Source organism: Rana temporaria, chromosome 1, assembly GCF_905171775.1.
Source record: "Rana temporaria chromosome 1, aRanTem1.1, whole genome shotgun sequence".
NCBI lineage: Eukaryota > Metazoa > Chordata > Amphibia > Anura > Ranidae > Rana > Rana temporaria.
The window spans coordinates 511,872,798-511,899,651 of NC_053489.1; the positions used below are offsets into that span (position 1 = coordinate 511,872,798).

Here is a 26,854-nt window from a genome sequence, read left to right on the forward strand (position 1 = left end):
ATCCGGCCCAACAGAGTCAGGTGAAAAATAGGTAATGGGGGGGGGGGGGTTGCATCTAATCACATGCAAGTCATTGTTCAGTAGTGCCACTGTATTTAGCAGCTATGGTTGCTGGTTAGCTGTGGATGGAAAAATTGGATACATTTCTCTTGTTCAGATTGTGGGCTGAACAAGCGAGAATGAAACGGTCTATGAGTAGTTTAGGTGTTCAGGTAAGGTTCACACCTAAAGCAGTACTTCTTTTAGAACCTTTTTTTACCCCCAAAAGTCCCCAACCCCGGACCACATAACTGAAAAAAAGTACAGATCTCAGATCAGACGTTTAATTGCTCCAGCTGGCACATCTCCTGAGCCAGCTGGGCCCAGTATGGCACTTGCTGGCTGCATAGCCTTCAAAGGACAGTCTGTAGATCCAGCCACCCTCTTATGTACGAGCAGCCCACCCACCAAACTCTATGCAGTAGCACATGCACAATACTGAACCAGGGACTTGGAAAAATAGATGTACACTAAAGCTGGAGATGAAGGTCTAAAACCTAAGATCTAAACTCAGTTCTTTGTAATACTAAAGTAGTGGGAAAATCGAGGCTTTTGGGCCAGGAAAGATAGCATTTCAGTTCCACTTAGGCCTCGTACACACGACCGTTTTCCTCGACAGAATCCATCAAGAAACTTGGTGGGAGAGCTTTTTTGCCGAGGAAACCGGTCGTGTGTACATTTTTCATCGAGGAAACTGTTGAGGAACTCGACGAGGAAAAAAACGAACAAGTTCTCTTTTTCCTCGTCGGGAGTCTCAATTTCCTCGTCGGGCTGGTTTTCGACGAGAAACGCGAGCGTGTGTATGCTAAGAAACCCGCGCATGCTCAGAATAAAGTATGAGACGGGAGCACACCTTGGTAAATGTAGCGTTTGTAATGGAGATAACACATTTTTCACGCTGTAACAGACTGAAAAGTGTGAATCGTCTCTCACCAAACTTTTACTTAACACGCAGTAACATGAGATTAGCAAAAGCAGCCCCAAGGGTTGTGCCAGTGGAATCGAACCTCCCCTGCCATTGTATGTGTTGTACGTCACCGCGTTTGAGAACAAGGAGATTTTGTCTTGACAGTGTGTACGCAAAGCAAGCTTGCCGAGTTCCTCGACTAGCCTAACAAGGAACTCGTCGAGGAAAACGATGTGTCTTTTCCGACGAGTTCCTCGGTCGTGTGTACGAGGCCTTAGAAGTAAATCTACTAACTTTTAAAATACTTTAAACTGGCTACAAGACTAAAATGCAGACATCTAATGGTACCTGCATATATCTCCAAACATCTTCTCAAATGTTCTGCAAGCCATGGAACCCGAGGCACTCTTCTATGCACATTCCAACATCTGGTGAGCTGAGAGCTAGCGTGTCCCCTATGTCACTGTGATCATTTGGAAGCTTCACTGTCCAATTGGAAGCTTCATATGATCAGAATTTGCATTCATGGAGTAATCTTTGCAGAAACCTTAACATGTTTTTCCTCTTCTGTAGCCAAATCAGCATAGCACCTACTTTATATTTGTTACGTTTCCATTGACATGGCATCATTTGCTCACCTTTTTAAATACTCTTGTCTGTAAACTCCTGGACTAGCTCTCCTTTCTGTGTAAGATTATGTGGGGGCTGGGGAGATAATGTTAACCATAAATAACCCTGTCTGTACTGTACTGGCAGATCTCACGATCAGTCGTAAACTATATTTGAACAATGTCTTCCTGAACAAGGGGTTGAAGATCTAGAATCTGTGATTCTTGCAGTGTATGTTAATGAGGGAAAGCTCAGTGTGTCCCTATTTGTCAGTGGGGACCGACTCAATGGGGGTTATTTACGAAAGGCAAATCCACTTTGCATTACAAGTGCAAACTACAAGTGCAAAGTGCACTTGACATTGATCTGAAATGAGGGGAAGCTCTGCTGATTTTATTATCCAATTATGTGCAAGCTAAAATGCTGTTTTTTATTTTCCTTGCATGTTCCCCCTCAGATTTACAGCGGCTGCACTTCCAAGTGCACTCTCAGTGCAATTTCAAGTGCACTTTGCACTTGTAGGGCCAGATTCACAGAAAAAGTACGCCGGAGTATCAGCACTTTCAAATTTGCCGCGTCGTATCTTTATTTGTAATTCACAAACAAAGATACGACGGCTTTTGGCTAAGATCCGACAGGCGTACGGCTTCGTATGCCTTCGGATCTTAGGATGCAATACTTCGGCGACCGCTGGGTGGAGTTTGCGTCGTTTCCGCGTCGGGTATGCAAATTATCTGATTACGGCGATCCACGAAGGTACGCGCGTTCGTTGCATTCTCTTACGTCGTCACTAATCGGTTTTTCCCGTCGCAATCTTAAGCCTGCTATTTCATGGCTTAGATTTAGACCAGCCATGTTAAAGTAAGTTTTTGCGTAAGACGTCCGGGAATACGAAAGTACATTACGCACGTCGCCGTTCAAAAAACACGTCGGGGCGCCGTAATTTCGCGCAAAGCACGGCGGGAAATTTCCCAACGGAGCATGCGCAGAACGTTCGGCGCGGGAACGCGCCTAATTTAAATGGTACACGCCCCATTTGAATTAAGCGGGCTTGCGCCGGACGGCTTTACGCTATGCCGCCGCAAGTTTACAGGCAAGTGCTTTGTAAAACAAAGCACTTACGCCGAAAACTTGCGGCGGCGTAACGTAAAGGGGATACGTTACGCCGCCGTAATTATTCGTGAATCTGGCCCGTAGTTTGCACTTGTAGTGCCGAGTGGATTTAGTAAATAACCCCCATTGTGAAATTGTTCACAGTAGCTTGCAGGCAGCCCAAAAGGCCTACACCAATCAAACATCCAGAAAGTAAGATATAATTTTTTACAATTATATTTAGGTATGCCATGTGATTAGGAACACATAACAAACATATAGTGACTTTTCTTAATTTTTGTATTATTATTATTATTATTATTATTTAATATATGAGGTATAAAGTCTTGCAATGCAAAGAATACATATGAAAAACACTCGCTACAAACAGTAATATATAAACGAATAAATGATTAATACAATTATATTTAGGAAAGAAAGAAATCTTTTCCTTTTCCTCTCCCCTGTCATAGTATGGATAAAAAGATGAGAAAATGCAGTGTTATAAAAAATATTGTAAAAAAATATATATAATAATCGATTTTGACAGCAAAAGTGGAAATACCTCTTTCTCTGTCCCCACCAATTCTCAAATTACAATCACATAGCTTTTCACTCCTTAAATATCATTCGTTTTTGAAAGACATTAGTTGTTAGAGCCTATGGGGAGAGTAGAAAATTGAGCCATTCTACATGTTGGTATAGTAATAAGTCAAAAAATAAAAAAATACTGACTCATGAGAAATGCTGGTAGTATTTAAAGGATCAGTCCCCCCAAAACAGATATTTTCAGTTTTTGATAGATCCGGATGAGTGGACAATTTTTTTTCTATCTTTGAATCTCTATTGGTGAGATGTTTGCTCCTGGGTTTCTGGGTCTGAGCACCTGCTGTGGCCATTATGAGAAGTTCTCACCCTCCCTGTAATTTTAGATTATAGAGAAAGTAGTAAAAGCTGCAGGATATGCCGAGTCTCAGGTGGGGAACTCGGCAGGAACAGAGTCAGAAATTATGCCTGGGAGATCTGTCTGCTGGAACATACAAAACATGAAGCCAGGTGCCAGAAACGATCGGTGCTAGACTATTTTATTTTGCACCCTAGGCAAGACCAGCTACTTGGACCCCCCCCCCCCCCCCAAATTTTTTTTTTAAAATTTAAAAAAAAAAACACTAGAAAATAAGGTAGGGCACTTTAAAATGATTTCACTGCGTCCCATTCTAAATTTTTTTTTTACCATGATGATACCAGCAGTGTATGGGGAACATCGGTGGACTATGTGGGGAAGCCAGCGGAGTGTTAAGAAGCCGGAGGAGAGTAGAGAAACCACCCTAAGCGCTTTCCTAGTTTGTCTAGTGGTCGCGCCTGGCTGACACTACCTACAAGCCTCCGTCTAGAACTAAAATATAGCTTTTGGGAGGAGCAGCAATTTAAACAATGGTTAAATAATTATTCCTTGTTAAGAAATTATGATTATTTATGTAACATGTTTATGAGAACAATAAAACAATACGTTTTATGAATTGACTTCTAAGCATTGTAAGGCTGGCCATACATTATACAATTTTCCTTAAAGCAGAGGTTCACCCAAAAGATAATTTTTTAACATTACATTCAGCCGAGTTGTCCTAATGACAATCGGCTGTTTTTTTCCCCTGTACATACCGTATTTTCACCGCCGCTTCCGGGTATGTCTTCTGCGGGACTGGGCGTTCCTATCTGATTGACAGGCGACCGTCGCATACTGCGCGTCACGAGTTGCCAAAAGAAGCCGAACGTCGGTGCGCAGGCGCCGTAGAGAGCCGCACCGATGTTCGGCTTCTTTCGGCAACTCGTGACGAGCAGTATGCGACGGTCGGAAGCCTGTCAATCAGATAGGAACGCCCAGTCCCGCAGAAGACATACCCGGAAGCGGCGGTAAAAATACGGTATGTACGGGAAAAAAAAAAAACAGCCGATTGTCATTAGGATAACTCGGCAGAATGTAATGTTAAAAATTTATTTTTGGGTGAACCCCCACTTTAAGTTGCATCAAAACCATATAATATGAGGTCAAACCTAAACACTTACAATTTGTATGCAATCAGGCATGCCCTTGCGCTACATAGTTGAAGGTAAATCTAAAGAAAATTAAATAAGAATATTGTATAATGTGTAGCCAACCTAAGGCTTAAAGCTGGCTACACATTATAGAATCTTTTTATTTATTCAATTTGCTTTAGATGTAGTGCAAGTGCCTGCCTGATTGCAAACACATTTGAAGTGTTTAGATTGGACTTCATACTATGTGGTTTTGGTAAATCTAAAGGAAAATTGTATAATGTGTAGCCAGCTTAAGCCTCCTTTCACATTAACTTTCTGAAAATGCACCAAAACCGCAGGAGATAATAGAAATCAATGGGAAAACACAGCTAACCTGCAACCACGGTGTGGTCAAACCACGCCGCATCATTGTGCAAGGGCTCTTAAAGCGGAGGTTCACCCTAAAAAACATCTATGTACCATCCCATCCAGCATACTTGCGTCAGCTACAGTATTCTTTTTTTTTTATTTATTTTTTTGCGCTGTATTTACCGTTTAATCCTTCAGTTTCTTTTCAGACTCCCGCGGGGAGTAGGCGTTCCTATGAAGAGGGCAACATGATTGACGTCCGGCTATGGCGCGTCACGCGTTCCCGAAAATAGCCGGACTAGGTCTCGACTCTTCACTGCGCTATACGGCGCCTGCGCACGGACTAGGAGCTGACTGCGCAGGCGTCGTATACAGCCGAGTCCTATTTCGGCTATTTTCGGAACGCGTGACGTGCCATAGCCGGACGTCAATCATGTTCCCCTCTTCATAGGAACGCCTACTTCCCACGGGAGTCTGAAAAGAAACTGAGTGATTAAACGGTAAATACAGCGCAAAAAAAAAGCATACTGTAGCTGACGCAAGTATGCTGGACGGGATGGTATATAATTCTTTTAGGGTGAACCTCCGCTTTAAACACTTGTCGATCAGCCGTCGTCATTATACTGCGGCAGGTCGGCTCGTTCCCGCGAATCACTGTAGCTGTACGTCGGTCCATTTTACAGCTAATGCCGTTAGCTGATACGCGTGGCCAGCGGCCGCCATGTCTGCTGGCCACCCGTGATCGTTCCTTAGAGAGCCAGAACGGGGATCTGTCAATGTAAACAAACAGATCCCCGTTCTGACTGGGAATTACTGAGTGATCGTCTGTTCCTAGTGATTAGGAACAGCGATCTCTCTGTACTCACAGTCAGTACACTCCCCCCACAGTTAGAAACACCTCCCAGGGTACACATTTAACCCCTTGATCACCACTAGTGTTATCCCCTTCCCTGCCAGTGTCATTTATACCGTAATCAGTGCATTTTTATGTGTCTGATCTGTCCACCGCAATGTTGCAGTACCGCAAAAAAACGCTGATCACCGCCATTACTAGCAAAAAATAACAATAACAGTAATAAAAAAGTGTCCGATCTGTCCGCCGCAATGTCGCAGTCCCACAAAAAATTGCTGATCACCGCCATTACTAGTAAAAAAAAATATTAATAATAAAAATGTCATAAATCTATCCCCTATTTTGTAAGAAAAGAAAAGAGAAGAAAAGGAATGGCTGCACATCCAGAGATTTCTAATCGCCTTTTATTGTTCACAGTGATGACACCAAAGAGACCAACATGAAGTCACGTAGACGCGTTTCACACATACATCTTGTGCTTAATCATTATTGTAGACGCTATAACTTTTGCGCAAACCAATCAATATACTCTTATTGCATTTTTTATTACCAAAAATCTGTAGAATACATTTTGGCCTAAACTGATGAAGAATTTTTTTTTTGGGGGGCGGGGATTTATTATAGCAAAAAGTCAAAAACATTGTTTTCTTTATTTAAAATTATCAGTCTTTTTTGTTTATAGCACAAAAAAATAAAAACTGCAGAGGTGATCAAATACCACCAAAAGAAAGCTCTATTTGTGGAAAAAAAGGAATTTTGTTTGGGCACAGTGTCGCACAACCACGCAATTGTCACGTAAAGCCACGCAGTGCCGTATTGCAAAAAATCTTCCGGTCCTTCAGTGGTTAATCTGTACCCATTTGTTTTAATGGAGAGGTTAGGCTTATATATTTGTAGATGTTAATTGCTAACAGTTTTTATGTTATTAAATCGGATCTCCCTGACACAGCTCTGTTCCCCATTGCCTTAGTTTTACTTCTGCTACATTCTCCAAAATATAAACTAAATGAAAAAGCCATCAGAGAGAGTAAAGCTGGCCATTAACTGATCAACATATTGCTGGGTCAGCAGGGTCTGGACAAATTCCGATCAGTGTGTGGCCATTGTTTGATCAATTTATGTTGAAGAGACATGCTAGAAACATTTTCTTTATTAGCGGGCTGCAGCCCCCGATCAGTGTATCCTGACAGTGGTGGGTGCTTCTCTGTAAAATGTTAATGTAATACATGATTTAGCTGTCTCCCAGATTAGACTAAATGGCTTGGTAATTCTGCATGAACATATAGATCCCTAACTAGGAAATACCAGTGACTTGTGTGACTCACTAGAGCAAAGGCCAATTGCATACAATCAGCCAGCATAACATGTTGTAGGTTTATGATTTTTAACACATTCTCCTTGTAGAACACAGTCTGCCTGAAGCTTGAAAAATTCCACTCCACCACAAACACGCTCATGTCCTTACAATAAAAGAAAAAGTAGACAACTGAATATAAAAGGCACAAATCACGTCACAGCAAATAAAAAGAACAAGCTTCCTGGCAATACTTCATCAGTCATACATATCAAATGCTACGTGTATCTTTTCTACAAATAACGATACTTTCAACAAGAGCATCCTTCTAGGAATGCTTAAATTAGACAACTGTTCTGGTAGAAAACTGAAAAAGCAGACAAAATTTGGTGTATATATATATATATATATATATATATATATATATATATTATATATATAGAGAGAGAGAGAAATATATCTATCTATCTATCTATCTATATCTATCTATCTATCTATCTATCTATCTATCTATCTATCTATCTATCTATCTATATATATATATATATATATATATATATACACACACACACACACACACATACACACACATTACCTACTGCATAAAGATAAAAATGCAGTAGCCAGTGACAATCAGAATCATTACACTAAACTGGCCAAAAAAAGTTACCTTATGAAGTTATTTGCTGTTATCCAAATCCATAGGAGCAGCTACGCATTTGGGGGGGGGGGGGGGCTCATTTACACCAGGTGCAATGGAGTGCATTTTTTAATGCATTCCCACTGAATATGCCCCAGAAGGCTTCATAAACGACGAAACGCGTAGGATGGAGCCATTGCTTACATCATTTTTCAACCGGAATGGACCCGGGTGTTAAATGTTTTTGTCAGCTGCGTTGTTTTTTTTTTTTTAATAGGCCATTGTCCAGAAGTGCAATATTCTATTCTAATAAAAAGTGGCATAAGATTTTACACTATATGTGGCATTTGGCTTTAATTTTTTTTTCTGAGTACATGCGGTTGGTGATCGGAGGAGGTGATTCTGGCTATATCGGGGGCCAGGTGATTCTGTGAAGGAGCGGAGAGAGACACAGTAGATGCCATTAATTATGCCTTATGAATTCTCTTTAATTGAGGGTCATATGTTTGGTAAGCAACTATTAGTGACAGTTTTTGATCTTTTCTTGGCACAACTTTCAAGAATGGTTGGTCATATAAAGTCCTGCTTTAACCTTGTGGAAGTGACCTCAAAAGGAAATGCAAGCAGACAAGCCCCATAAAATAAGTAGGAAAAATGCACCACAAACACATGTACCCACATCAATGCGGATGCCGAAACGTGTGGTTGCTGGTGTTAAGTAATGCCCTGTACACACAAGCAGAATTTCCACCGGAAAAAAGTTGGATGTTTTTTCCGACGGAATTCCGCTCAAGCTTGTCTTGCATACACACGGTCACACAAAAGTTCTCGGAACTTTCGAGTGCTAAGAACGCGGTGACGTACAACACTACGACAAGGCAAGAAAAAGAAGTTCAATGCTTCCGAGCATGCGTCGAATTGTTTCCGAGTATGCATGTTTTTTTTTCCCGTCGGAATTCCATACAGACGAATGGATTTTCCCATAGGAATTTTTTCAGTCAGGAAAAATTGAGGACCTGCTCTCAAACTTTTGCTGGCGGAGATTCCGAAAGCAAAAGTCTGATGGAGCGTACACACGGTCGGAATTTCCAATGAAAAGCCCACATCAGACTTTTGCTGGCAGAAATTCCGCTCATGTACAGGGCAAAAGAGTCCAAACCTAGCTTTTTGGCTGGGTTTATGTCATGTTATTAGCTTGAGGGTAGAATTGCTCTCCAAAAACTTTTTTAGGAAAAAACTGAATTACCGTCAATGAAAGGTGTGTATGTCAGTGATTTGTAAGGTCTGTTCACACCTGAGCCTTGTGTCACCACCTGTCATCTGTTGTCAAGCTTGAAAAACGATATGAGCTTTTTTTTCTAATTTGCATATTTCTGGCCCCACAGACTTTAATGAGGGCGACTGAAAAAAATGGTTTACACACATTTTTCAGGTGCTCCCATTTAAACATCTACAGTTCCAAAAACACTGTAAGCTGCTGTACAACTGACCTTTTGCATTGTTTGTAAAGTACACAACTTCTGTAACTAATGATTTTGGCACACCAAGGATTTCTAGATGCGTTGACAAGTATTGTAGCCAGCTACAGCAGCAACTCTGCAATAGAGATGAGCTAGGGCATTCATCAAACTCATCTCTAGCCGAATTCTGATGACGTTCCATTCACATTTGGCGTTTTGGGATCTCAAATCGCACCGCAATGTTTAGGTGTCAATCAATTTCAAGGTCCCCTAAAATGCGGTGTGGTTTTGCTGAAATTACTGCGTGAGTGAAGCTTGTCACCTGAAAAGAAGCAGAAGCTTCTTTTGGGCGACAAGCTTTGTGCACTGAATTTTGCTACGAAATTAGTTTCAGTCTTGCACTGTTGTACAGTACAGAAATCACTTAGGCTGGGTTCACACTATTAGCTAGATTCAGAAAGACTTAGGCTGGCGTATCAGTAGATACGCCAGCCTAAGTCTGAATCTGCGCCAACGCTAATTTAAGCGTATTCTGGTAACCAGATACGCTTAAATTAGGCTCAGATACGAGCGGCGTAAGTGTCTTACACCGTCGTATCCTAAAGTGTCATTTTTAGGCTGACCGCTAGGTGGCGCTTCCATTGCGGTCGGCGTAGAATATGTAAATCACTAGATACGCCTATTCACGAACGTACGCCTGGCTGATGCAGTACAGATACGCCGTTTACGTAACGCATTATCAGGCCTAAAGTTATTCCATCAAAAAGCTGGAATAGTAATGTTAAGTATGGCCGTTGTTCCCGCATCGAAAGTCGTCCGTGAATAGGGATTTACGTCATTTATGTCCACGTCGAAACCAATAGGACCGTGCGGCGTACTTTGCCGCAATGCACACTGGGATATGTAGGCGGACGGCGCATGCGCCGTTCCAAAAAAACGTCAATCACGTCAGGTCAACCCAAATTAACATAAAACACGCCCCCTCAGCCTATTTTTAATTAGGCGCGCTTGCACCCGCCGCATTTACGCTACGCCGCCATAACTTAGCAGGCAAGTACTTTGTGAATCATGTACTTGCCTCGCTAACTTACAGCGGCGTAGTGTAAATGCCATACGCTACGCCGCTGCAACTATGCGCTCGCCATCCTGAATTTAGCTATATGTGCGGCCGCAGCTCGCAGTAGGCGATCCGGTGCGTCCCTGTTCACTGTTTCAGGTCCCAATTGGGTCAGACTGTCCCTGGCCAATATTTATCATTTACTGGATCTTAGTTCTTTTTTTTAAGATATCCACATAACTCCTCCTAAGACCCTTTTCACACTGGGGCCGCCTGTACATTAGCGTGCTTTACTGCTGTTTTCGGACGCTAGCAGGGCGCATTTAACCCCATGGAAGGGGTTAAAAACGCCTGTGTTGCAGCGCATTCCGAAGCGCTGTTCATTTCAATGGGAACTGCGTTTTGGGAGCACTGTATATAGTGCTCCAGCACCGCCCCAAAGATGCTACTTGCAGCACTTCCTGCAAACGCACTGCCCCAGTGTGAAAGCACTCGAGCAGAATAGGAGGCAGTTCTAAGGCACTTTACAGGCGCTATTTCTAGCGCTAGAACACATGAAAACTGCCTCAGTGTGAAAGGGGTCTAAGAGCTGGCCCGCTACTTGCATCAGGGGTGGGAGCTCTGGGGGGGTCCACTGAGACAGGGCGCCATAATGTTTTTAGAAAGCTATGTAAAGATCTGTCTGCATTGCATAGAGAACCACAGAAACCCAGTGATGACATCACTGTGTGCAATGGAAACAGAAAAGTTTTATTTAAACATTTTATTAGCCTATTGATAGGTGTGAAGGCGGAAGCAAGGAAGGTAAAATAAGCAGATTAAACTTCAGCTTTAGGTTAAAAATACATCCTTCCAATCAAAGTAATAAGTAAGTAACAGAGCGCAAGATGAAACGCTTTGCCTCTAAATGACAGATACATGGATCCATATCCTGAAAAGCAGCAGCAAGCTCTGCTAATGTTCCATATTTCTGCCTGCAGCCTGTGATAGCTTTGGTTTCAGTTAGCTTGTCGGCTTCCTGTTTAAAAGAAGGGGAAAAATAAAAACATGTGTCTAATAGACGCGCGCCCAGGACTCCTCCCCTCCTATTCCACATCCAGCAACTGAATAGCAGACAAGGGGATAACCGGACACAAAGGCTTGGAAGCCTCACTGCTGGTGGATGAATTCCAGTAGCTAGCACACAGTACAGCACATTACTAGTGGCTGTGGTCTGCTCCATGCAACAATTAACCCTTACTAGACAAGCCCTAGGAAGGACATTGCCTAGTCTGACCCATTCTACATTCTTGCTCTATACAGCAAAGGACACTATAAAAAAAAAATCAACATGTATTAGATTGTAAGCTCCTATGAGCAGGGCCCTCTTAACCCTCTTGTATTTTATTGTGTTGTCTCCCTTTTATATTGTAAAGTGCTGCACAAACTATTGGAGCTATATAAATCTTATAAATCCTGTATATTATTAATAATGATGACTGTATAGCAATCTTAGGCCTCGTACACACGACCGAGTTTCTCGGCAAAAACCAGCAAGAAACTTGCTGGGAGATATTTTTTTGCCGAGGAAACCGGTCGTGTGTACATTTTCGTCGAGGAAACTGTCGAGAAACTCGACGAGCCAAAAAGAGAGCAAGTTCTCTATTTCCTTGATGGGAATGGAGAAAATTGGCTTGTCGAAATCCTCGACAGCCTAACAAGGAACTCAACGAGGAAAACTATGTGTTTTGATGTCGAGCTCCTCGGTCGTGTGTACGAGGCTTCACATTCCAAGTAGAGGTAAGAGCCGGTTTACACCGGGGCGGCACGACTTTGGGGGCGACTCGGCAAGGCGTCCTGAAGACGACTTCAGAGGCGACTTGCAAAATGACTTCTGTATAGAAGTCAATGCAAGTCACCCTGAGTCGCCCCCAAAGTCGTAATGAACCTTGCGTCGCTCCTATTAGAACGGTTCTATTGAATAGAATGGGACGCGACTTGTCAGGTGGCTGAGTCGCCTGACGAGTCGCCCCAGTGTGAACCTGGAATAATATTGCTACTATACAGATTAGACACATATACAACAGTATGAAGCTTGGAAATACTGTAGATAAATATCTATTTCCTATTTAATACTAATATATAAACATACATTATTATTCTACATTTGTTGGCTTTCTTACACTGGAAGGGCTCATGCACACAGTGGCATTTGTCTGTACAGTGTAACCTGGGAGTCAAAGGAGGTGCATACAACCCGCTGCCAGCAGCCTATCAATATCAATGACACTTGAAAAATGCAGTATGCATATCGGAGCGCAGGGCTGTGTGAACCCGGAAAGTCTACACTTGGGGCATACGTCCCTGTACGCATATAGCCCTGTATGGGAGTATGACTCGAAGTGCACACAGCCGCTGCATATTTCAGCCTGTCATTGACAGGCTGCTTGCACCGGGTTGAACTCCTGAGTGCCAAATTATGCCTGTTTTTTAGGCCATGTTCACATCCTGTGAATTGGGTTTGTGAGTGGAATCGCTGCGATTCTGTCCGCGATTCCAAATCGCACTGTATTGCTGGCAAAATGTATCTTGCAGGTTTCTGTGCCATTCTTTTTTAACAGCACAACGTTGTGCAGTTTTGCCACAATATAGCGTGGCAAATCGCTTGAAGCCTGTTGCCCAAAAAGGAGCAGGAGCGTTTATTGGGTGACAAGCTTCTCACGATGCATCAAGATAAATCGCCAATCATGGCAAAACTTCACCGCCTTTGGGTGCCACACAAACATGAGTGCTGCGTTTTGCCAGCACTGCAACGCACCATGGAATCCTGTTGCAATTCTGCCCGCGATTCCCAAATCGCTAGATGTAAATGGGGCTTTATACCGTACGGAAAATGTATCCGTGTAAAAGAACCCTAAGCACTGGTTCAAACTGGCTTTGAAATTGCGCAATATCAAAGCAGTACATCAGTGCAATTTACTAAAATAATCACTGCACTAATGTCTATTCAGCAGGTAGCATTAAATATAGGTAACAATATTTAAAAAAAAAAAATGTATAAAGATACGCAACGCTAGAAATATGTAAATAAAAGTCCACTGTCATTGAGCGTAAAGAGTCGATGTTCCAAAAATGGCATCACCCACAGGGTAAATATGACAAGCTGAGGTGAACTCTACCGCACACCAACACACCGGGCCTCTTACCACAGAAAGTGGACCACTAGGTTATAGGTGGTCAGATAAGGATGATATATCCACTACTCCACTCTCGTACCAGACAGTTGAATCTCATAGGGTCATAACATGGAGTGAATCCACAGGTTCATATGTAGGATAAAAGAGAAGCGGCTCCTCATAGTGTAGTATGTTAAATCAAGATGATTTTATTAAGTAAAAAGCGTACAGAATACTCACATTTTAGAGAATTAAAACAAGCATGTCAGGAACACAAAAAGCCCTTGGTTAACATTTGTTTGCAAAGATGGCCGCAGTCAGCACGTATCGTGTCATGACGTCAGCTCTCCACATCTCCTTGGGTGGAGCCCAGAGATCTGATGTCACGACACTATACGTGCTGACTGCGGCCATCTTGTTGGTGCTAACCAAATGCTAACCAAGGACTTCATATTCCTGATATGAGCCTTATGTACCATGTACTTGTATGAGGCCGGGTTCCCTGCATCCAACTTGCATGACATGCGAGTGAGACCGGTGATCTGACGATATGGTTCCGGCTATCGAGATGGTTCCTGTAAGGACTGCGCAGGCGCAATCCTTGCCGACGGAAATCACTGAACCTCCAGGGCGACGTGGAATTTGAGGTAAGTGGCCTTCTTTTAACATCCTCCAATCCACGGGGATGTTAAGAAAAGAGCCTGGATGCCGGCCGAGGTTCGGAGATTTCCGTCGGCAGGGATTGCGCCTGCGCAGTCCTTACAGGAACCATCTCGATAGAGGAACCATACCGACAAGTCACCGGATCTTAATGGAACCGATTCACACAAGTCTGGGGCAGCTGCTGTCCACATTCCAAAAGGGTCCTGTGTGTGTTGGGGTTTCCGGGTCAGGTGCAAATCAGGCCCGAATTTTTGCCTGAATTCGCACCTGAACCGGCAAACAGGAAGGCACCGGACCACATGGTGGGAACCCCAGCCACACATATGTGAATCCAGTTAAAGAAATATGAACATATTCGCCAGCACACCACGAATCGTAAAAAAAAACGTCCAAAAGTTTTAATGCAATGAAAACATTACAAGGATTGCAACGTTTCGAGGTCACGCCAGGACCCCTTTGTCAGGCAAGTAATAAAAAAGTGCAACACCAATAAATATAAATAAAACAGCCACCAATAAGAACATGTGAAAGAAGTCATTTCTTTCACATGTTCTTATTGGTGGCTGGTTTCTATATATTTAATGGTGTTGCACTGACTTTTTTTATCACTGACGAAGAGGTCCTGCGTGGCCTCGAAACGTTGCAATCCTTGTGATGTTTTCATTGCATTAAAACTTTTGGACGTTTTATACGATCCGTGGTGTGCTGGCGAATACGTTCATATGGTGTATTGTTCCAGTTCCCAGCTGGTGATCGCTTCAGCACCCATTTTTGTATTTATAAACCGTTTTTCCAGGAAGGTGTGTGGTTGGAATATTAACTAATCCAGTTAAAGAAAGTCTCCTATTCTCTTTGTAGGCTTCCTTCATGTGAAATCCCTGGTGTTCCTGTTAGTCCACATGCTCTCCTATTAAAAGCTAACCACACTATGTAGGAGAGCACACCGTGGTCAGTTCTCTAGCTATGCTAGAAACTTAGTGTACTCTCCTCCAATGATCAGACTTGTCCTGAAACGCCCTCACTGCACAGTCATTCATGGGAAGCTCAGTATGCTGCTGTTTCTCCTACCCCCATCTCCTATGCGACTGAGAACAGAGGGAATGTGATCATTTATAAAAAAAAAGTGTGGGAAAAAATATATTTCTATTGTATTTTTATATCTATAAAAACATGTTTTGTCTTTCATTTTTATTTTAAACTGAATGAGTTGTTATACAAGGTGATCATTTACAATCACTTTAAAAGGGGTTGTAAAGGTTCGTTTTTATTTTCTAAATAGGTTCCTTTAAGCTAGTGCATTGTTGGTTCACTTACCTTTTCCTTCAATTTCCCTTCTAATGTCGCGTACACACCATCACTTTATGTGATGAAAAAAAAACGACATTTTCTGTGAAGTAAAAAACGACGTTTTTGAAACTTCAATTTTCAAAAACGATGTTCCCTACACACCATCGTTTTTTCACAATGCTCTAGCAAAGCGAGGTTACGTTCACCACGTTTTTCCATTGAAGCTCGCTTCATAACTAGCTTCTGGGCATGCGCGGGTGTAAAAACGTTGTTTTAAACGTCGTTTTTTGCTACACACGGTCAATTTCTATGAAGTAAAAAACGACGTTCTGAAAAAACGACACATAAAATTGAAGCATGCTTCAATTTTTTTTTGTCGTTTTTCACAAGACATAAAACAACGTTTTCCCCCACACACGGTCATTTAAAGTGACGTTTTTAAAAACGTTGTTTTTTTTCATCACATAAAGTGATGGTGTGTACGCGGCATAAATGTTTTTTTTTCTTTGTTTGAATTTCTCACTTCCTGTTTCTCCTCAGTAAGCTTTCCACCATCATCCGAGCGGTGGTTAGTCAGCCAGAACAGCTTACTGAGGAGGAACAGGAAGTGAGAAATTCCGATAAAGAAAACAAGAAAAAAAACATTTAGAAGGGAAATCAAAGGAAAAGGTAAGTGAACCAACAATGCACTAGCTTAAAGTGGAGGTTCACCCTAAAACAATCATCTAACATTACATCCAGCATACTAACGACATGTACAGTATGCAAGTATTTTTTTTTTCGCCGTACATACCGTTATATTCTTATTTCCCCCCCGGCTTCCGGGTTCTGATTCCCGCGGGACTGGGCGTTCCTATCCCTGGGTTAGATGATTGACGTCTGGTGAAAAACTTCCCATGGCGCATAAGGCACGTCACCAGTTTTCCGTAAATAGCCGAGCTGCGAGTCGGCGCTATACGCCGTGCAGAGCTGACTGCGCAGGCGCCATATAGAGCTGACTCGCAGGTCGGCTATTTACGGAAAACTAGTGACGCGCCTTGGGAAGTTTTTCACCAGACGTCAATCATCTAACCCAGGGATAGGAACGCCCAGTCCCGCGAGAATCAGAACCCGGAAACCGGGGAGAAAATAACAATATAACGGTATGTACGGCGGGAAAAAAAATACCTGCATACTGTACATGTCGTTAGTATGCTGGATAATTGTTTTAGGGTGAACCTCCACTTTAAAGGAACCTATTTCGAAAATAAAAAACGAACTTTACAACCCCTTTAAGTTCTGATGTAAACGTTGTGGAATATGATGGCGCTTGTTAGAACAAAAACACTATAACAAGTAACAATATAAAAATATGCGATACACCCGGTGTAAGCAAACAGAGCCAACCAAAGCGATACATTTTGTTTAATAAATACGGCCATTAGAATGTGTATACAAACACAATACATTTTCATCATGGAAATCCTGCACTGGAATATGGCAAAGGTGACAATATAATGTCTATAGACCTTGGGACAGAAAGCAGAATATTATTTAGAATTAAAATTCTACAATCAAAAAGGATGTATATATGTTCACGTGATTTCCTGATATTTGCGGTATACCATGTGATCTGCGCCTTTTCTGTTGGCGACAATAACTAAAGCCTGGGTGTTTGCTGGAATTAAACTCTACCCCCCCTGCCAGGAAGCATTGAAGAGACATGATCTTCTCTTTAGAGCATTATATGAAGGAAGAACAGGGCTGATTCTGCCTTAATGCAGCAGAAGCCAAATAAAAGGAGGGGGGGTTGCTTCCTGTAAGATATCTTACCAGTCTAACAGCATCAGAGTCAGAGGGAAGGAGGAGGGAGCGAGGGAAAATAGCCACTACTGTGCAAACAACCCTCCCCCACAACACACACACACTTTGCCACTCACAAGTGAGCAGCAAACAGCCAAGCCTCAGCTCTGACAGTGTCCTGATTACTGAAGCAAAAGATGTACACTTTACACTTGTACCCCACCCCCAGCCCACAGCTCCTCCCTGGCTCATGACTCTAACCACAAAAATCCAGTTGTCTACATTTAGCATGCTGCTTTCCTCTTACACAGAGCCTACAAACATGTGCAATGGGAGGAAGAGCGGCCTTTAATATTCATCATCAATGGAAAATACACCGCACAATATTACTGTACAATCATTCAAGAAATATATCCATTTATAGAGATCGGGACCTGCACACTTGTATTTATTTAGTATTGCATGCAAGGTCAAGAAGTGAGCTACTATTACTGATCCCTAAACGGCAGGTTAGGTGAAGTGGCATTGACATTTGCCACCAATTGAAGCGTTCATGTGGCCCAAAGTGCTCCTAGGAATACCCACGACTGAATTATAAACTGTGCTGTCAATGTGTTCTTCAACCTTGTGACTGTAATAAGTTTTCTGACAGTTCTGAAATGATATACAAGGACAATCTAGACTACCCAGTCCCTGGGCAAACACTATTTATCCAATATGGACACAAAATAACTAACCGATTCATTCAAACAAATATGTATGGGCACCCATGAAATCAAAAAAATTAGATCACATTGTCCACATGTAAACATTTCTGGTCATGCAGAAGCAAGAAGGACTCTAAAAAAAAAATTATGTCATTTTTATTATATATTTGCATATAGTAAAAGAGATTTAGCTTCATCTTATGGCTGCTTATAACCTTTTAAATTTAATCTACTGGTTACATAGTCTGATATGACAAGTCAGAACGCCATGATCCTATAGCTATACAGTTCTGATACGACAAGTCTGCGCTCTCTGACCATGTTGCCATAACCTGTGTACTCAGATGTAAAATTAATAATAATAAAAATAAAATTATATATATATATATATAGATATAGATATGGTTTGTTTTTATTATTATGTTTATATATATATATATATATAAAATAATAAATCATATCTATCTATCTATCTAATTTATTATGTAACATTATATATATATATATATATATATATATATATATATATATATATATATATATATATATATATATACATACATACATACATACATACATACATGTGTGTGTGTATATCTATATATAATTTATTTTTATTTTGGAATATATATATATATATATATATATATATATATATAAAAATTATTATGCAACATATTATATATATATATATATATATTACATAATACAAATAAATTTATTAAAAAAGATATATAAAATATATAGAGATACATACACACAGAAACGTGTATATATCATAATAAAAAATAAATTATATAAAAAATGTTATTTATATATATATATATATATATATATATATATGATATTTATCTTTGTATGTATGTAATAAGTGTATGTGTGTATATATATATATATATATATATATATATATATACACACACACACACACATTTATTACATACATACAAAGAGATAAGCACATATCTGTGTTGGAAAATATAGAGTAAAAGGCTGCAATCCACAGCCAGGGTGATGAAATAGTAAAGGGCATGATCTGCGGTTTCCCCCAGTCATGTATTGCTCAGTTCAGTGAGCTATGAGATCAGTGCAGGGGTTAATGGCAGACAGCGCATAGCCCACACAATGCCTTGGAATCTGGCTGTCCATTGTTACATGATCAGTCTACAAGTCAGTGCTGCACTCAGGCAGGCTAAGCCACTTAGGAGATAAAGCTGAAGTATCATGACTGTTTCCTGCCAAGGACTATACAACAGCAAAGCATCAAGGACACCAGTCTGTACCATCATTCAACCACCAGAAGAAGATACTTTCTAACAAGGCACAAAATCGACACTAAGACCTTCCTTAGCTGTCACTTCCTAAACACACACCACAAATACAGTACTATAGCATCTTTACTTATTACAACTACACATGTAGCCAGCAGACAATACCATAGGGAAAGCAAGTGCCATCTACAAATATAAAACTAAGATAGCTGTCCCCAGAACAACATTGCAAGTAACCTACAGGCTATGCCAAAGCTAAAGCAAGTGCCATCTACAAAAACAGGACTATGGTAGCTGTCCCCAACACAACTACATAAGTAACATGCAGCCTATGCCATAGGAAAAGCAAGTGCCCTCTGCAAATACAGGACTGGGGTAGCTGTCCCCAACACATTATACAAGTAGCCTACAGCCAATTGCCATAGCAATAGCAAGTGCCAACCCCCTTTATAGGACTAAGGTAGTTGTCCCCAGAACTATACAAGTACCCAGCAAACTATGCCTTAGGGTAAGCAAGTGCCACCTACTCATATAAGACTAAGGTATCTGTCCTCAACACAACCACACATATAACCTGCAAGTGGCATCTACAAATACAGGTGGACTAAGGTTGCTGTTACCAACACACCTACATATGTAAGCAGCAGCCCATGCCATAGGAAAAGTTAGTGCCATCTACAAATATAGGACTGATGTAGCTGTTCCCAACACAACTATACAAACAGGGCACTGCCAATGGGCATAGGAAAAGCAAGTGCCATCTCCAAATATGGGACTAAGGTAACTGTCCCCAGAACAACTATACAAGGAATCTGCAGCCCATGCCATAGAAAAGCAGGTGCCATCTCTAAATAAAAGTTTACGGTTGCTGTCCCCAGCATACTTACTCAAGTAGCCTACAGCCCATGATAGGAAAAGCAACTGCCATCTTTAAATATAAATCTAAGGTAGCTTTCCCCAGAACTACTCAAGTCGCCTACAGCCCATGCCATAGGAAAAGCAAGTGCCACCTGCAAATATGGGGCTAAGGTTCCTGTCCCTAGAACAAATATACAAGGAATCTGCAGACCATGGCATGGGCAAAGCAAGTGCCACTAAACTAGACCCATAACTTGTGAAGAGCTGGAAAGTTTGGAGGTATTGCCCATGCCATGGGAAAAGCAAGTGCCATCAAAGTAGATTCACTGGCTGTCATAGCAGCTATCCCCTAACTTGTGAAGAGTTGGAAAGTTTGGAGGCATTGCCTATGCCCATGTCATAGGAAAAGAAAGTGCACTAGAAGCTATTGCCACTAATAATATAAAACTTAGGTCTATACAAGTATCCTACAGTTAGTGGTCTGTCATAAAAGTAAATTTCATGTACAAATATAAGTCTAAAGCTGTCCCCATCACAACCACACAGGTACCTACAGCCCTACAAGTGCCATCTTCAAATCTAAGCCTAAGGTAGCTGTCCAAAGACCAACTACTCAAGTAGCCTTCAGCCCATGCCATAGTAAAAGCAAGTGTTATCTTCACATCTAAGTCTATGGTAGCTTTACCCATCCCAACTACTCAAAGTATCCTACAGCCCATTCCATTGCAAAAGCAAGTGCCATCTTCAAATCTAAGGTGGCTGTCTCTAGACCAAGTAGCCTACATCCCATGCCATAGGAAGAGCAAGTGCCATCTTCAAATCTAAGGTAGCTGTCCCTAGACCAACTAATCAAGTAGCCTACAGCTCATGCCATAGCAAAAGCAAGTGCCATCTTCAAATCTAAGGTAGCTGTCCATAGACCAACTAATCAAGTTGCCTACAGCCCATGGCATAGGAAGAGCAAGTGTCATCTTCACATCTAAGTCTAAGGTAGTTTTCCCCATCACAACCACACAAGTAGCTTACAGTCCATGCCATAGCAAAAGCAAGTGCCATCTTCACATCTAAGTCTAAGGTAGTTTTCCCCATCACAACCACACAAGTAGCCTACAGCCCATGCCATAGCAAAAGCAAGTGCCATCTTCACATCAAAGTCTAAGGTAGTTTTCCCCATCACAACCACACAAGTAGCCTACAGCCCATGCCATAGCAAAAGCAAGTGCCATCTTCACATCTAAGTCTAAGGTAGCTTTCCCATTCACAACTAGTGAAGTAGCCAACAGCCCATGCCATGGGGAAAGCAAGTGCCATCAAACTAGGTTCAGTGGCTGTCAAAAGCAGCCTTGGCTTAAGTTGTGAAGAGTTGGAAAGTTTGGAGGCATTGCCCATTTCTCTTAGCTCCACCCCTAACCCCGCTCTGAAAACAGAAAACACACGGGATAACCCCCTCCCTCCACCTCCTTCCCCCCCTCATGCCAAGCAATGAGACTCCAGCTGGAGCACCAGTGCCCACTAGCTCCCCCTCTTACCATGATCAGAGTGTGGTTCCTGTGCTCAGCTGTGCCGCTGCCCGCTAGCTCTCCTCCATCCTGGTGCTGCTGGTGGTGGTGATGAGGAGGAGGTGGAGGAGGAGGATGGTGGTGCTGCTGCTGCTGGTGGTGCTGTTGTTGTTTGCTTCCCCCAGCCCCAGAGCCCGGAGCCGCAGCAGAGCCGGTAGAAGCTGCTCCTTGGCCGGTGCCTGACTTCTTGGCCCTTTGCTCCAGTGTCCTCTGGTAGAGATTCACCGTGTCCCTTCTCTCCATTTCCAGTTGCTCGGCCTGGGCTTGGTGGTACTTGCTCTCACAGCTGACATGGTGTCTCCTGCAACCTTCTATCCTCTGCCGGAGCCTCTCCACCACGGTGCTGTGCTTTGGAATGCTCACGTTGCTGCTATTGTTCGGCGCATTGGGGGCAGCAGTGCTGGGAGGGGTATTATTACCACTGTGACTACCAATGCCGGTGCCAGCCCCGCTGCCCAGGGCATTGCTGCTGATGCACAGACTGCTGCCGTTGGTAGAGGCAGCGGGGGCTGCGAAATCCCCCATGCTAGTCCCCGTGCACACTATTTTGGAAAAGAAGTTTGCAAAACCCCCCCACCTAAAAAAAATAAAATAATATATATATAATAAAAATAAACTGTCAGACCCCACTACTTTTTTTTTTTGTGCTACACAGGATCAGGAGGCAAGTTGGGGTGCAGAGCCGGCATGGATGGTACCCCAAGGTGCTGCTGTCATCAGATGACCAAGTCTTCTCCTCTCCACAGTCCAGCTTTTCTGATCCATTCCCAGAAACGATCCAAGGTGGCCACACATGCTGAGTGTCAGTGTGCGATCTCTACACTTGCACACACATTGCACTCACTCCTCCTCCTCCTCCTGCCCAGTCCCAGCATGATCACATACCGGCACCCCAACAACAAACTTTACTGCTGTCTCCAGCAAACGCGTCCAAAGTACTTTTTGGTGGATCTCTTGAATATTAAAAGAAGAGAGGAGGTGGGGGGGATGAGGGACATGGACAAGGGGGGTGCACAGAAGAAGCAGCCAAATCAATGTATCTGTTTCTACATAAAGTCATAAATCCTGATTGAGAGAAGAGGAGGGGGAGGAGGGAGAGGTAGGTAGGGTGGTCAGGGGGAGAGAACACACAGCAAGAGCAAAAAAGAAAAAAAAAAAAGTAGAGCACTGAAGGCTGGTGAAGGAGCTGGGAGAGCACGGCTCTGCTAATGCTGTTGCTTCTGCTGTTTTTGCTCCTCCTGCCACCATCACAATGATCAAGTGCTCTCCTCCTCCTCCTCTCTCTCGGCTTCCTCCTCCTTCATGCCAGCGGAGTGATATCAGGACAAGAGCTCAGTAAACAGCAGCAGGAGGCCGTGAGGCGGCCCCGGGGACCAGGTGTAAAACCAGGAGTAGAGTGCAGGCTCCAGCACAGGAGTGGAGCTGGGAGGAGGGAGGACAGGGCAGCCAGCACTCAACTTTTCACCTTCCCTTCATTCTGTCTGCACAGAGGAGGGAGGGAGAGAGGGGGCAGGAAGCGCTCTTCTCCTCATTTCTCTCACTCACTCAACCTGCAGCACACTCTGCACTCTATATGGGTGCTGCTGCTTTCTGGGCTTGGGAGAAGAGACCTCTGGGTGGTGACACTCTAATAAAGACAGGTGACATCAAATGAGCATGTGCTCATCTCCCTCCGAAAACCCATTTGTTAATGCAATACGTTTTATTTAGTTCTTCTTCTTCTTTGTTTTTATTATTGTTTAATTTTTTTTTTTGCAATACATCTTTTTTTATTTGTATTATTTTTTTCAATTACTTAGTTTGTATTTTTTTTATATTGCAAGACATCTTTATTTTTTACTATTTTGTTGTTAATGTACTTGTTTTTATTTGTTTTTGTTATATTGCATAACATCTTTAATTTGTATATTTCTTATTTTAATTTGTATTTATTTGTAATTCTTGTATATCCCAATACATATTTTTGTTAATTTTTTTTATGTATTTTTTTTTTTTTGTATTTATTAAATGTTATATAGCAGTGCAGCTTTTATTTTATTTAGTTCATTCATTTGCATTTTATTTTGTATATTGCAAAACATCATTTTAATTGTTATTATTTTTTTTATGTATTTGTTTTTATTTGTATTTATTTTATTATTATTTTTATAGTGCATAACATCTTTAATTTGTATTATTTTTTTTAAATTTGATTAATTTCTATTTATTTTTTATTCTTGTATATTGCAATACATTCCTTTTTTTATGTATTTGTTTTTATTTGTATTTTTTTTATATTGCATAACATATTTAATTTGTATTTTTTTAATCTATTAATTTGTGTTTAATTTTAATTCGTTTTGTATATTGCAATACATCTTTTTTATTTTTTAATGTATTTGTATTTATTTTTGATTTTTGTTTTTATATTGCAATACATCTTTAATTTTTTTTTAATTTATCAATTTGTATTTGTTTTTAATATTCTTTTTTATATTGCTATACATCTTTTTTATTTTTTTTATGTATTTGTTTTTGTTTGTATTTATTTTACATATTGCAATATATCTTTTCTTTTTTTATTTATTAATTTGTATATATTTTTTAATAGTTTTTTTATATTGCATTACATGTTTTTTTATTTGTATTATTCTTTATTTTATTTGTTTTTATTTGTATTTATTTTTAATAGTTTTTTTTATATTGCAATACATCTTTTCATTTGTTTTATTTATTCATTTGTATTTATTGTTGATTCTTTTTTTATATTGCAATACATCTTTTAATGCTTATTATTTTTAATTATGTATTTATTTATTTATTATTTTTTAATTTATTAATTTGTATTTGTATTTATTTTAGATTCCCTTTTTTAATATTGCAATACACATTTCTTATTTTTTTATGTAATTATTTTAATTTTATTTTTTTCCTATTGCAATACCCCTTTTTTATGTTTTTTTCTGTATTTGTATTTTTGATATTGCAATACATCTTTTAATGTTTATTTTTTTAATTTATAAATTTGTATTTGTAATTTTTTTTATATTATTTTTTTATATTGCAATACATCTTTCTTCTTTTTATTATTTTTTAATGTATTTATTTTTTATTAATTATTATATATTGTATTTGTTTTTATTTGCATTTTGTATTATTATTTTTTTTATTGCAATACATCTTTTTTTTTTTTATACCTTTTACTTATTTTTATAATATTCTTATTTTTATCTATTACATTTTTATTTTTTATATTTTTTTGCTATGAATTTTTAGTGTTTTTTTTCCTACTTTTTTTAGTTGTGTATTGTTTATTTTCATTCATTTATTTATTTATTTATTTTTCATTTTAATTTTTATCTTTGTGAATGCAGTGCATCTTTTTTAAAGCCAAACACCAAGAATATTGGACCAGTCCACTGCAGCCTCCTCTTTAATTAAGCTAATACCAGCCAAAGTTGTGCTCCAGCCACTTCAATGTACAGTACATGGTTAAAGACCTACTTCCTTGCTGTGGACCACCACCCCCAGCACTGCAGGGGTTAAATGTTTATGTCTAGCAGTAGGGGAATAACGAGATACACTTACTTTATTCTTTGCTCCATAGGACCCCTCCAGCACATTGACCAGTCCCCCGCAGCTGCTCTGTTTCAGCCGAGACTGGCCATGGTTACACTCCAGCCGTCTATATGTACAATAAAGGGTTAAAGTGATTTAAAAGTTATTTAAAAAAAAAAATTAAAAAAAATCGTACTTCACTAATCTGTGAATTGGTTTCTCGGGACTTTGCACTTGGCACCTCCTCTTCAGTAAGTGCCAGATTCACGTACAAGAGCGCCGGTGTAACGTAATCCGTTTACGATACAACGCCGCAAGTTTTCAGTTTTAGTGCCCGATCCACAAAGCACTTACCTGGAAACTTGCGGCGGTGTATCGTAAAGACGTCCGGCGCAAGGCGGGCCAATTCAAATGGGCGTGTGCCATTTAAATTAGGCGCGCTCCCACACTGGACCTACTGCGCATGCTCCGTTTCGCAATTCCCGTCGTGCTTTGCGCGCAGTGACGTCATTTTTTCGAACGGCGACGCGCGTAGCGTACTTCCGTATTCCCGGACATGTTACGCAAATGACGTTCATTTTTAAATTTCGATGCGGGAACGACGGCCATACTTTATACACCAATACGATTGCTGTGTAAAGTTAGGGCACCTAAAACGACGACTAACTTTGCGATGGGAAACTAGACTAGCGGCGACGTAGCGAACGCGAAAATCCGTCGTGGATTGCCGTAACTCCTAATTTGAATACCCGACGCTGGTTTACGACGCAAACTCCCCCCAGCGGCGGCCGCGGTATTGCATCCTAAGATCCGACAGTGTAAAACAATTACACCTGTCGGATCTAAGGGCTATCTATGCGTAACTGATTCTATGAATCAGTCGCATAGATAGAAACAGGGATACGACGGAGTATCAGGAGAAACGCCGTCGTATCCCTTTTGTGAATCTGGCCCCAAGTGTATATCGGTCTTCTTGCTGGCAGCTGGTATTCACAATTAGAGCTTGCAAAAAGTTTTCGCAAGGCTATTTTTATTTTTGGCACAAATATAATGATATTATAATTCAGTGTTTTAAAAACACTTTCTATTACTGTAGATAAAAAAGTATAAATTGTATTCTATAATTTGTTCTGATTAAAACAATGCTTAAATTACGATTCTGTTACAAAGCATTGCAAAGTTATAAACAAAATGAAAGGTTTTATTTCAATTTGCGCTTTTTCTTTGCAACACTATAAAATGAGAGGACGTTAAAATGGAAAAGTCTAAATATTAGGGTTATAAAAATAGTAAACATAAAAATGAGGAAAATAATAGCTAGGCGGGAAGGGGATGAAGGAGTTAATTAAGGTTAATAAAATGATAAATAAGAATACATTTTATTTTTTTAATTTGTTAACCACTTCATTATTGGGCACTTAAACCCCCTTCCTGCCCAGACCAATTTTCAGCTTTCAGCGCTGACTCATTTTGAATGACAATTGCACGGTCATACCACACTGTACCCAAATTGTATTTTTATCATTTTCTTTCCCATAATTAGAGCTTTCTTTCGGTGCTATTTGATCATCTCTGCGATTTTTATTTCTTGCGCTATAAACAAAAAAAGACCAAAAATTTTGGAAAAAAACACAATTGGCCAGATTCACGTACGGCGGCTTAAAGTTGTGCGGGCGTAGCGTATGTAATTTACGTT

General features: G+C 40.7%; 1 protein-coding gene across 1 annotated transcript in view; it reads right to left on the minus strand.

The window, feature by feature from the left end:
- Positions 1–23,076, minus strand: part of MAML3 (mastermind like transcriptional coactivator 3) — a 483,799-nt gene extending 460,723 nt beyond the window's left edge. The window contains exon 1 of the mRNA XM_040331239.1: positions 21,592–23,076. Coding sequence (XP_040187173.1) covers positions 21,592–22,146 — 555 coding nt within the window. The 5' untranslated portion in view covers positions 22,147–23,076. The remainder of the gene's footprint in view (positions 1–21,591) is intronic.
- Positions 23,077–26,854: the final 3,778 nt, after the last annotated feature.